We start from the raw sequence: 14,155 nt of genomic DNA on the forward strand, positions 1-14,155 counted from the left end.
ATCTGCCTGAAGCAGGGTACAAGCTGTGTACTGATATGTTTTCATTCTACTGTATGTGCAAGCTTGGTCTACGGCACAGACACAAAACAAGGCAGACAGAGTGTTATGGTTAGGGGGATGAGACACAGAAGAGGAGCACCGCGGACCAAACATTATTTTGTGCAGCGGGAGAATGCAAGTGTTGTGTGTTGTGTGTTGCGTGTGTGTTGGGCATTACTGTCAGTGAGTGAGTGAGCAAACAACCAAACCTCAGCACTCTGCAGGATGTTTACAGAATGCTGGCCAATGTAAGCAAAGGAGCCCAGTGATGTGCACGGGCAGTGCGAGTGGGAAGTGCTACGCTACAGAGAGAGATCTTCACTCGAGCTGATGACAGACGGGACATTACTGCCTCCACGCCCAGGTCCTTGCGATAATCGTTGCGATCGCTAGCGAGCGCGCTAGCCCCGGTCTGCGTGTGCATGAGCGAGCCGCGGCCATCTCTGTGATTCAGCAGAAAAAGGCTCGTCGGCCGCTGGCCCCGTGGCCTGTGATTAGCGGCGTAATGAGCTCTGCTGACGCTCCAGTCTCGCGGAGGGAACAGCCTGGACAGAGAGAGGCTGCAGGATAACGCCGAGCTGAGGGGATAACGGGCATCAGCTGGCCAGAGCAGAACATGCTAAGGACTTCCTGTCCCCGCCGCCTCATCAGGCCAGTACGGTTCTGTACGAGTGCCGCTCATCGCCCATTACAAACGTCAGTCTACACACCAGATCAGCTTCATCATTCCGCTAATAATTAGCATGTATCCAGCGCTACACAAGGCTGAGCTGGTTCACTGCACCTCCACCTTGGCTCACCCCACACGTCCATTAGCAGTGCATGACTGAACACAGTGCAGTCGGAGCAAAGCGCAGAAGCGGGAGAACGATGGGAAGGAGAGCTAGGCAGCAATACATTGAAATGGTCTTTTTCATGTACCAGGAGTATTCCCTGAGGCCCATGCTGAGAAACACACCAAATATTAGCATATTTATTTAAATCAACAACAGAGGATTGAAGACTGATGAAATGCTAAACATCACTGTGAATTATTTATGTCGGGGAATTAGTCCCTTGCCTTTCAAAAGGAGGTAGGCTGTAGGATTTAAAAACAGAATATGAATAGCACACGATAAACAAAAAGCTGCTTAGGAGCCTGCTTGGCAGGAACCCTACAGAGGGAGAACGGGTGGGGAACAGCAATAGGGGCCGATTCTGTCCAAAGGAACCCTACAGAGGGAGAACGGGAGGGGAACAGCAATAGGGGCCGATTCTGTCCAAAGGAACCCTACAGAGGGAGAACGGGAGGGGAACAGCAATAGGGGCCGATTCTGTCCAAAGGAACCCTACAGAGGGAGAACGGGAGGGGAACAGCAATAGGGGCCGATTCTGTCCAAAGGAACCCTACAAAGGGAGAACGGGAGGGGAACAGCAATAGGGACCGATTCTGTCCAAAGGAACCCTACAAAGGGAGAACGGGAGGGGAACAGCAATAGGGACCGATTCTGTCCAAAGGAACCCTACCGAGGGAGAACGGGTGGGGAACAGCAATAGGGGCTGATTCTGTCCAGAGGACTCAGCATCTTGCTGGGCACATGGCATGCAATTCCCAAATAAGTCTGAAAAACGATTTGTTGAACACACCGAGATGCTGATACTAAAAAACAGCTTCTCAATTCTCTAGGCTTTCTTGTAGCAGTTATGTCAGATATTCTCAACCTTTTTTGGCAGGTGACCCTATTTTGATGTTTCAAAATGCTGGTGACCCCAATCATTCACAGCATGTTGAGAGAGATGGTGCATTTCATCTCTGCTGTAACATCCAGTTGAGAGCGCTATTTTCCCCAAATGTCCTAGCAAGCTAATTTGTTTATTTGACTAACACGCCTGGTTGTTTTGCTACTTTGTTTAACACGCCTGGTTGTTTTGCTACTTTGTTTGGAACATGGAACAAGTATTATAACCCATGAGGATCTCATGCAGGATGTCTATGTTTATTTTTACATAACTAGATAGTGATGAAGGATCTGATTAGTTACTTAACTTGGATATCATGTTTTGTTTTTTTATTCAAGGTATGTATGTATGTATATTTGTATTAAGTATGTACTGTACTGGTCAATTGTAAGATACCCAATATCTCAGCTGACCCCATTTGAATTTCAGGTGACCCCACATGGGGTTCCAACCCCAAGGATGGGAAACGATGAGTTATGTCATAAAGGTTTCAGAGGCTCCTGTTAAACATTTACAGTACATTTCACCTACAATATGGGCACACAGGCCACAGTCAGGTTCTTATGACTGGAGAGAAAGAACTGCTGTAAATCAGTGAAGATATAATGTATTAATACATAATACATATGTAAATGAATAATGACATAGCAAAAGGTAGATGCTAGATGTGGAGGCATGGGGTTACAGGAGAGGGCCCAGGCCTGCCCTACTCGGGGTCAGGGAGTGTTGTAGTGATGGCAGTGCCACCAGAGCTAGAGGTTAGATTCTCTGCCCGAGCCCGAGCCCGACCCGAGCCCGACCCGACCCGCGGGCCGGGTCGGGCCGATATTTCCCGCCACTATCCTCGGGCCGGGCCGGGTCGGGCCTTTGATCAAGCATTTGTGTTTTTTTTTTTAAATATATATAATTTCTTTATTAGCCTACCTGGGTGGGGAGACTATGCCATTATCCAAAATATTAAATATATTTTTTAGCAAAGTAGGCTTAAGTAACAAAGTATGTACAAAGTTGCAAGTTACAAAATGCAACATCATGCGCACGGTCTCCTCCACTGGCACGCAACACACTGCTGCTCTGCTGAAGAACATTGTGTGGCCTAGCTTAAACGCAACATGGAGATGGACGATATAAAGAAAATTAAATCAGGAGAATTAACTTCGGACGTATGTAAGAGTTTCGAACAAGTCGTGGACAGTGACAACATTTGCGTTGGCGTTTCGTTTTGACATTTGCGTTTCTTCATTCGGATCCATTTGTGATCCATTTCAGAATAAACAAACAACGAAGTTTACATGCTTAGTCCTTGTTTCATTATTCATTAAGAGGCCTAATTCAGATTTGTGTAGTTCAAACAACTCGTAATTGTAGTTGAGAACGTCAGTTATAAGGCTCACGCATTTAAAAAAGTGTCGGGTTTAAATCGGGCTCGGGCTCATAATTACAGTTAATATGTCGGGCCGGGCCGGGCCGGGCTCGGACACAACGTGCACGGGCTCGGGCCGGTTCGGGCTTGATTTTTTGGGCCCGATCTAAGCTCTAACCAGAGCCCAGGCCTGCCCTACTCGGGGTCAGGGAGTGCTGTAGTGATGGCAGTGCCACCAGAGCCCAGGCCTGCCCTACTCGGGGTCAGGGAGTGCTGTAGTGATGGCAGTGCCACCACCAGAGCACAGTGGACACGTGCGCTTCTCTTACGTCAGCACCTCTACATCAGCACAGTGTGCCAAAGCACTTGCAGCAGCCACGTTATTTTCCACCAGATGATCAATAGCCATACATGAACCATTTTTCCTTCTGTGACATTCATTGTCTGGTTCTCACACCACAAGACAGGGGCATACAAATTTCAACAGATTCTGCCTTTACCCAGAGTGCAGTTGGGTCCTTTCATTGCTGCAAGGGCAGATACTGAATCAACCAGAGACGGGCACTACAGTAATCATTTGGACAACCAGGAAAGACCAGGTTTAACAATGAAAAATGAAAGAAATAACAGTCTAGATATCTATCTAGAAATGGCTTATTGCTGAGACTGCTGTCCAAAGAGCACAAAGTCAATAAGTAGACAACACACAATATAACCAGTGCACACCAATGAAAGAAATAACCTTAAACTGGTCTGTGAACTGAAGCAGGCACATTGGAATAGTGGCGGACTGTAATTCCATTAGAGCTGCCGCTGGCCCTGTAGCTTTGTAATGAATAAGCGGTTGGTTCAGAAGTATCAGTGATTGGCTCTGGCCTGCTGCCATAGAGCAGGGTGCACAGCACAGGGAGTGTGGCAGTGGAGCAGAAGGGTCCAGTCTGGCTCCTGTTCACATATCCACAGCTTATCTCTTATATAAGCACAGATGGGAGGCCAATGGGAACCATGCTAACCACACAGCCGACCAATCAGGACCAGTGTGGCCTGGGTACTGACTCGTTGCCAGTGAACCACAAGACGACCTACCCATTAAGTTGATAAGATGTTCTGCTCTTCATGCTATCAATAAAAATGTAGGTACAAGAGTAAAGGGAAAGTTGTGCAACGTAACATCAGTATATATCCCAAAGTCAACATGACAGTCTAAATCGGGTGGTTTATATGACATTCTATGCTGCAGACAATACCGAGACCACCTTCCCTTATGAAGCCTGCTCTACAAACGACAAGCACCACTGTGATCTGCTGAAGTACTTGGCATCATTTCCCTTTGAGAAGTTCAAAGGACTAAAGGAACCAAAACAGGATGCGTACTGAATGCATGAAATGTCAGGTATACAATAGACTTGATTCAAATGCTGTTTGTATTCAGGGAATAAAGAAAACTAATAAACAAACAAAAACACTCAGATTTAAAATTGGTGAAGACCTGCTGTCATCAGGTTTTTGTTCTCAAATGCCAAAAACTAGGTTGGTTAGGGCTAGGTTGCAGATCATAACTTTCAGCTACACCCAAGGTATTTGATACAGTAACCATGCCAAGAGTGGCCTTCATGGCACCTCAACTTCCTCTCTAGTCATTGGACATCTGAAGCATTTTTTACAAATATCACCCCTGACACCCCCCACCCATTTCATTGACGCAAGCAACAAGTGACAAGAGTGCCAGCTCTTTCTCCACTCCCACCTCCATTGTTTACATGCAGTCATTTCCTCAAAGAAATCTCAAAGGATATAACGTTCCATCCCATTACTCAGTCAATGATTTTTGTGTTGACATGTTTACCACTCTCTGTGGATAGATATTTCTATCATTCTTTGTAAAGGAGGCGGCAGATAGGAAGGAGAGCGAGGGGGAGTGAGAAAGAGAGAGAGAGAGAGAAAGAGAGAAAGAGAGAGAGAGAGAGAGAGAGAGAGAGAGAGAGAGAGAGAGAGAGAGAGACATAGCGTGAGAGAAAAGGCGTGAGAGAAAAATCTGTGAATGGATGGAAACTTACTCCTTGCAGTCGTTGGAGACGTGGGCGGGCACAGTGTATTTGCAGTCCATGATCATGGTGAGCGTCTCGCTGTCGTTGGCCTCCTGGAACGGTGGCTGCCCACACACCAGCATGAAAAGGATCACCCCCAGGCTCCAGATATCTGTGGACCAGACACAAACCCTCAAAGTCCAGCCAATACTCAGGCTAGCATACAGGAGAGCAGACACACCACGAAAAAAAACCCCCAAAAACTTTGATAGACTAATAACACAGTATAATGTTGGTCCAAAGCGACTTACAGAACACTTCAAGGTGGTCCCTTGCTTTTAGCTTTAATTTAGGGGCTAAAGGGTGCTTTCACACCTGGCTCGTTGGAGCAGTTCAATACTGGAGTGTTTCCCCACAAAGATTGGTTTCTTTGGTATGTGAATATAACACAGCTATCACATTCTGTTTCAGACCAAAACAAACAGACCGAGACCACCCCCAGGAAGTGGTCTCAGCACATTTACAGTCTTGCAAGCTCTGTAGCGGTGTGTTGCATCTGGAACTTTCTCAGCACAGTACAAACTGAATTTAAACAGCTTTTTCACAATTAAGGAAAATTTATCATTTTGTCATGTAAGGACCTTGTTCATGTTGCACAGAACTTTTAATGACATTTTGTGTCTGAGAAGCAAAAAGTCACACTTAGTTGATGCCCCAGACCTAGCATTGTAGCTCACTGGGAGTACTGGCCATTAGCTGCAGCTACCAAGTCATTTTGGTCGGTGTTTTTCCCTATTGTTATCAGTACTCAATACAATACACAAAGCGGCCAGATTTCTCCTCTAACTGTTAATGACACTAGGCAACAATGTTTATGGGCAACCACATAGCCATGTATGTGTGATCAATCATCAGTAGGCAAATTGTTATGATCATTCAAAATTCATCAATTGGCACAATATCATGGTAAGGTGCCAGAACCACAATACTCAGGAACCCAGACCCAGCAACATTGCTCAAAACTGTACCTTGTGTCCGTCAGCTTAAGTTTCTATAGTATATACATGTATGACTGTGTAAAGGAAAACAATCCAAAACTTCATACCAGCTGATGGAACCATCATGTCAAATTCAGACTCCCAATTCAATAGGCTTTAGGGCTAACAAAGATCTGGAACGACATCAAGCACGGACGTCCATTTCACAGCCAAACCAACTTCCACTGAAAATTCAAAGCCATCCATTCTTGCCAGCTGTCTGCTGTCAACAAACAAATTAATAAAAAAAAAATGCAGCACTTTTTTCTGTCAGGTTTAGGCCAAAGATAAGTAAACAGCATTGTAGAAAGTCAATCTTCTTCAGCAGTCTACAGGAAGGACAGGGACAAGAACAGGAAGATGCTTTACCCTGTCAAGGTATCACTAACCTCAGCTCAACAAAGCCAGAAACAGGGAAACGGTGAAGTGGGCTAATTACAGTGAACTGGAAGGTGGGGTAATTAAATCCAGCAGCCTCAAAGGAACATTTCCATTAGGAGACTAAGCATCACGGGACGTCACACTACACCTGTGGCTCCTTCATTAGATAACAGAGCATTCAGAGCTGCTAGCATGTTGGCAGGAGCTTTGTTCCTGCTGAGGGGTTGTGTGCAGGGCTGTGCTGACATATGGAGCAGCACTCTGCACATGCACAAACCACTGCTGAAAGGTCTTCCCTCTGCTAAATTCACCCAGCATGCCAGCACAAGCAGGACTGCTCTCTACGTGTTAGCAGACACATTACTCTCTTCCTCTTACACGCACACAAACATACACACACACTCACATATTCAAAAGCATATTCAGCATACAATTTAGAGGGCTTTACTGCTTCATGACCGAGGACATGATAAAATGTCTGTGTGTGGAGGTAGCCAAGCAGTGTATTTATTGATGAAACATGATAAGCCAGCATCATATGAAAAATGTCTTGTAATCCTTTAAGTGTCAAATGTAAACAACCATCATGCAGAAAGATAATGGCCTTCAACGGACGCCTGGACCCTTCCAGACAAACTCAGTGGCAGCTACAGTAGACAGGCGACAACAATCGCATGGTGCCCCAGGCTTCACATTCATTTAGAATCAACCTGCCATACATCTAGATAAAATCTCAATTACTTCTTTGTCATATTGGTTTTAGATAAAGCTTCTTGGGAATTAAAGACGGGAGATTAATCCCAACCCTCGCCATAGGCCATCAGCACTGCGATATTAACACACAGACAGAGTGAAAGGTCAGCTCCGCATGACATCAATGAGCACACAGCATGTCAATTACAAAACATGTGTGGACAAATCCCAAATCAAAAGCTGCTCCTGGAGCCGTGCGGCGCACCTCGCTCTGCACAGGCCTGTGGAGCCCTATCCTCCACTCATTTCATGGATGGGTGAGAACACGGGGCGACTCGGCCTCTCCAAGGTTTGTGAGAACACCGAGCAGGAATCATAATCTCCTGCCCGGTTTCAAATGGCGAAAAAAAAAAAGCAGGAGCATCGCTGAGCTGAGGGAAGGAATCCAAGGAGGCCTCTATCACCATTCCTTCCCCTTGATAACAACTCTGTCTGGGCTCCCTACTGGGAAGGAGGCCTCTATCAACAGGAAGCAGCAGCATACCACGTCCTGGCAAAGTCAAAGCAAGGAGATTCACCCTGAAGTTTAACCTACTACTTACTAGGGGTGTGCAGCACAGCATAGCTGGCCTACCACTTGGGCCTATACTACAAGACTATTACACAAATATGAATATCCCTATTCAGAACCATTCGAGACTATACAACAAGACTACGACACAAATATGAATATCCCTAATCGTTTTTTCTAGAATGCATATGCTACATAGCATCACAGCATGGCACAGGACAGTTACAGTGCGTTTATGGGGTTTGGGAATAATGTGAACGTTCCCAGTGATGACATTCTTCCGACTGAGCGTTTATGCGCTTTGCTGTCAGAATGTGGGAAAAACATGGAAGGCACAACGAAAGCTAAAACATATGCACATCAATCCTAAATAAATTACTGTATTTGCTCAAAAGTAAGGTGTGGGGACTGTAGCTTTCAAGTGACAAAAACATCATAACCAGTCAATCACTTCACATCAAAGTCCACACAGACTACAATTGAACTGAATGATGGACCAAGTCCACAACAACTCATGAAGTGGCTTACAGCGCTGGCGTAAAGCAATGCATACTGGACCTCACACATTGAATTCTGGCATTGTGTGTGTAACGGATGCCAGCTAGCTGTGCGTGTGGAACGTTAGTAAACCTCACTCCACGACGCCTCAAGAGTTCTGCTGGCATGAAAGCTAGTAGCCTGGGCTTTTAGCTGGATTTTTAGCACACTCGACTCCCGATCCGACGTGCTGCTGTTTCGCGGTTCGAGTCCGGGTGTGTGCAGGGCTGAAGCGCGGTGGTTCGACACAACGCAGGTTACATATGCAGCCCTGCAGGCACTGCTTTAAGCCAGCACTTTAGCAGCTACCTGAAGGAGTCAGATTTTGCTACCGCATGAGGTGGCGTTCACAAGGACTAATGAAGGACTTGTTGCTAGGGACGGGTTGATTTCAGCACAAAATCTCAGTGCTGATCAACCTCAGCAGTTTAACTAGCCTACATGCCCCATGTAGAGAAAACAATTGAGAAAGGGAAACGCACCGGTGGGAATTTCCTGGAAATATGGCATTCAGTATGGGGTACGCCAGTGTAGGCGCAGGGGGTTGATGGGCTGCAAGCATCTTAAAGCCCTCCTGAGTGAGAAGCATTAAGAATTAAAAAGTGACAGTAAAAACAAGATGGATGCTGTGCTCTGTTAATTGGTGCATTCAAGCACATATTCCCCTCCTCTCCGCCCCGCACAGCACGACTAGCAACAGATGTAGACCTCATCCGTGTAGATGGCGGTACAACTCAAATTCTGATCAAATAGCTTTATGGAACCTCCTTCCAGAAAGCATCCTGATATTGTGTGCACAAGTCACCAAGAAGTACATCACTATGCTGTGCATCACTAACCTAATCTCACTGGCTATTAAGGGGGAACATGAACCAGTGAGACCGTGTTCTACACAAGACAGAATACAACTGATCAGTTCCAAACCTAGGCCAGCTTGGTCCCTTTAATCACACCAAGAGAGAATCCATCAGATCATTACTCAGACACATCACAGCATCATAAAACAGCTGGCCTCTGGCTCTGACACAGGATCAATCCTGCACCAATCTGACTCCACACAAAAGTGGTCCTCATCCTACTTCCTAGCCCTCTAAATGCCCAGAGATGGGGAGCCATGTTGGGGCTGGAGAGGAAGCAGGCTTGTCTCCAACACCTGCCACGGTGGTTGTGGGCACTGTGATTGTGGGCACTGCCATGACGACAGCTGGCCTGGATTAATGATGTGCTGTCAGAACCCTCTGGCGAGCCTTGCTGTGTTTTCAGCAGAGAAGCTGAGCGAGAGCGCCACTCTAAACATAGCTCTTTGCTCCTCATCGCTCCCTCTCATCTGTTGGACTGGAGGCTGAGAGGTGGAGATGGAGAAGATAGAAAGGATGGAGCTCCCCAAGGTCTCGCACTCGGCTCCACTACCAGCATACACACTTGCAAGTGCACCACTGAGCTACACCTGTTCTCAGCTAAGGGATGTGGCACTTGGCAAAGCCAAGTAGAGGCAAGTGAGCCAGCAATCCATGCAACATCCATTAGGGGACCCTGGCTTTCCTCTAGCCACCTGTGCAGTTCACACTCTCACATTCTGAGCCCTTTCACACTCTACATTAATGTTAAATGTTAATCCAAGATGAGAACCCAAACAGCATGCATATGTGATCAGCTCTGGCTAATCACATGGTGGGGGAGCATGTAGACTATAGCAGGATCTCTATTTACTTCAACCACTGATGTATGTTAATCAAATGTTTAACTTTGTTCCAAAGGAACTAAGCTATGTGGTTTCAATTGGTTTGGAATTGTTAAAGCCAAAGAAACTATGCAGAAAGCCTACACAACCTCAAACTCTCCTGCTCAGATGAAGCACAACAGTAACATCCCCATCAAACCATTATAAACTGCTCACAAAAAGTAAGGAAACTTGACTTTGGCCCATTATATCTCCCCTTTAGTAATACCAACCAGTAAAGTGTTTCATATCATTTTTATCGTTGATGTGTCACCTTTACAATGAGGTATAGCTTGTAAGCATAGGGCAATCATGGACTGAGCAACACAAGCAAACGTGTAAGTAGTGCCAACGAAAAATGTGCCAAAATGGCCTGTTATGCTGTTGGAATTCACCTTTGTTACTTCAAGCATTGACGATTGCACTCTCCCACAGAAATGAGGAAAACAAAACATGTTAGGCATACATTTGTTCATTTTATACTCAGTGTCAGGGTCCTCAGTAGCGTGTAGAGGATCCATATGCAGCCACAACAGCTTGGCACCTTCTTCTCATGCTGGTCACCAACCTGACTACATTCTGCTGTGGGATGGCATTCCATTCCTCGATAAGGATCTGTTGTAAGTCAGCCAACCTGGTTTTGTTGGTGACACTGGCACGTACAGCATGCCCTAGCTGATCCCACAAGTGTTCACGGCAGGCCATTAGATCCTCTCCACTCCCAAATTCTGGAGGTACTCTCTGATGATCCCAGCTCTATGGGGGAGAGCGTTGTCATCCTGGAGGATGGCAATTGGTCCCATATTCTGGAGATATGGAATTGCCACTGGCTCCAGAATCTCATCCCGGTATCTCACTGCATGATGATTGCCTTTAATGATAACAAGGTCTGTCTTTCGAGTTAGGGAGATGTCACCCCACAGCAGAATGTAGCCAGGTTGGTGACCTGCATGAGAAGAAGGTGCCAAGCTGTTGTGGCTGCATATGGATCCTCTACACGCTACTGAGGACCCTGACACTGAGTGTAAAATGAACAAATGTATGCCTAACATGTTTTGTTTTCCTAATTTCTGTGGGAGAGTGCAATCGTCAATGCTTGAAGTAACAAAGGTGAATTCCAATAGCATAACAGGCCATTTTGGCACATTTTTCGTTGGCACTACTTACACGTTTGCTTGTGTTGCTCATTCCATGATTGCCCTATGCTTACAAGCTATACCTCATTGTAAAGGTGACAAATCAACGATAAAAATGATATGAAACACTTTACTGGTTGGTATTACTAAAGGGGAGATATAATGGGCCAAAGTCAAGTTTCCTTACTTTTTGTGAGCGGTTTACCAGACCAGACTACTTAGTAACGCACACAAATTACTTATTCATCACAGAGCAACTTACAAAAAATGAAGATGAAATGCAAACAATTGAACTGCAGAAGAATCTACATCAAAATATTTTTTCTCAAATTCACTGATACTGGAAAATCAAAAGCAACCTTGACCTTCTACTAAACCACTGACATGAAAACGAAACAAAAACTGTTGCCATTTACACCAACCCAAGATAACTACTGCCTCCCAGCTCAAACTACATACTGTGTAGACACAAGTGTCAGGACTTTGAGGCTCTGAATGACACCAGGTGGCTGTGAAGTCTGAAGCTGCACTAGGAGGCCTACTGTATGTGTCAAAAGCAGGAACAGGATCTGTGCTGGACATCGATGGTCCTTGTGTCTCAAGTAGGCTCTGGCATAATAGGGATGCCACAGACACTAGTGGTCTGAAATATTACACAAGGCCATAAGAGATGCAGGTTGCTGGGTGTTATATTAAACCATAAAAGACACAAAGGATGGGAATAAGTAACTATGAGAGTGTGACCTGAATGACAGAGAAATAAAAGCGGTACAATGGCTTCAGTCTAAATGGCTGCGACCTTGACCTTAACCAAGCTGTCAACTAATGTTAAAAGAATGTGCAGCCATCAACCAGTGATACAAGAAGGTCTAGACTTCAAAAGCTGTTTGCCTGGTATGTGGTAGAAGTCAGTTCTCATCAATGAACCACTACCATTCATATTTAATAGGGCGAAATGATGGCACACCATTAGCACTCCAGTACTTTTACTTTCAAACATACATGCCAACATTAAAACAGATACTGGTTGATCATACACAGCATTAAAACTAGAATAATTATAATAATACAAAATCCATCCTTAACATTGGACTAGCTATCAGTAAAGGTTAGAAAAAACTAAATGTATGAAAGACAAGGACTTTAGCAGTGGTCTCAATTCTGTCCAGTGGCTACACTGTGGGACCATCAGAACATAAAGTAACCTTGCGTGGCATAGGTTTGGCAAACGTGAAGGACCACTTGAGGGAAACACTTTGAGGAACCTGTTGCATAACAATTCCTGGTACAAGACAGAGTAACCTGATGCCTGCCATTGCTCGCCCTCCACCCCCTTTCACCTGAGGCACCCAGCCACTCCTCTGGCATGCCAAGACCAGACTGGTGAGTTTATGTGCATTCATGCCCAACTCCCACCTTTGTACAGTTGCAACCTGTGTTAGGCGTAGCATGAGCAAGAGGGCAGGGGTGGACCAACACATTCCAATCATTGCTACGACTATTTGCCCCACTCCCTCAAGGCTGTGGTGTACTGGATTGACTTTCTGTTTAAATCCAACTGACTCCCACACACATCCGACACTATAATGTCAAGCATACTTCAGTTTCAAACCTTTCAACATGCAAATATCAAACTTAAGGCTTAGTCTCTGTTCTGAGTGTCATCATTCAAAACAGATGTACATTTGTTTTTTCACCACCTACGTGTGTAATGAGCTAAAAAAAATGGTTTAAAAGACAATCTAATATTCTTGAATGGGCAAATGCAAAACTATGCTAAAAACAATACGTTTCATAACTAAAGTCTATAAATGGCTCGAGACATTCTTCCTTCCACCATTTCCAAGAGGCACAAAGTTCTCACACGCTTTTGTGTTATCACTCACCTACACTGAACCCAGATTAGACATTTCACATTCGGTTGGAACAGCGCTATGAGTGTCAAAGCCTCAATATGACACTTTGTTTAGCACTGCGGTAAACTCTGAGGAGCCAAGCTGAGAAACCATAGGGAGGCTCGAAGCTGACACATGCAATGAGCTGATGCTTACAGCGAGGACTCAAAATCAACAACTAGTGAAAAGTTGCGAGCAGCAGCAAGCTGGTTAGGCCATAATGAGCTGTGAGATTTTTTTAGTTCATCGGTGATTACAGATGACACCAGTCCCCTGCCCATGCTTTCCTCCCTGAAACACTGGCATCAATTAGTTCCGCTCTGTTTCATTAGCTTAAAACGTCTTTTATTTAACTGAAGAGAAAACAAAAATGAAGACACACAAACAATTTGGAGGCATCCTCTACACTTTAGGAAGCATGCAAGCTTGTCCCTCCACATTCCCTTAGAGGTTTCTGACAAGACAGAAATATATATTTTTAAAGAAATGCAGTTTTCCTGTTCTTGTAACTGACAATTAAAAAAAGCTTTTAAAAAGAAGATTTTCACCTTAATATAACCTTCATGAATGATAAATTAACTAGTAATAGGGGAATCGTTCACCTAGTATAGCCTGAAAGCTTAGCTATAGCGAGAGAACCAGCCATGCAACTTCAAGAGTAGTCAGGCCGAAAACATCTCGCGACAATCGTGAAATATCACCTTGTTAGTAGATATAGCTCTTTGGAGAGTTTTAAAGTTTGCCTTTGCCTGTTAATCCTTCGCCTCCGCAACAAAGAGCATGTTTAGCGTACAGGGAGTAGGCGCCACAAGTAGGATATTTACAACGATAGCGCAAAATACACAAATATCACAACTCCAGGGGGAGTTCTACAGTTACCAAAAACACCTGACATGCATGGTATACCTTTAAGTGAAATAAGAATGAACTTCACCTAGCCTTCATAAGGCCCACAAATGAATGACATATAAAGGATGGCAAAAATAGGCCAGTTTCACAATTCATCAATACCCAGAATACTGTAGAATCAATGCATC

At 44.9% G+C, this 14,155-nt stretch overlaps 1 protein-coding gene across 1 annotated transcript in view; it reads right to left on the bottom strand.

Moving 5' to 3' along the window:
* The window catches only part of snrka (SNF related kinase a), a 30,457-nt gene that overhangs the window by 11,406 nt on the left and 4,896 nt on the right, over positions 1-14,155 (bottom strand). The window contains exon 3 of the mRNA XM_062539626.1: positions 5,179-5,320. Coding sequence (XP_062395610.1) covers positions 5,179-5,320 — 142 coding nt within the window. The remainder of the gene's footprint in view (positions 1-5,178; positions 5,321-14,155) is intronic.

This window comes from Sardina pilchardus, chromosome 6 (assembly GCF_963854185.1).
Source record: "Sardina pilchardus chromosome 6, fSarPil1.1, whole genome shotgun sequence".
NCBI lineage: Eukaryota > Metazoa > Chordata > Actinopteri > Clupeiformes > Clupeidae > Sardina > Sardina pilchardus.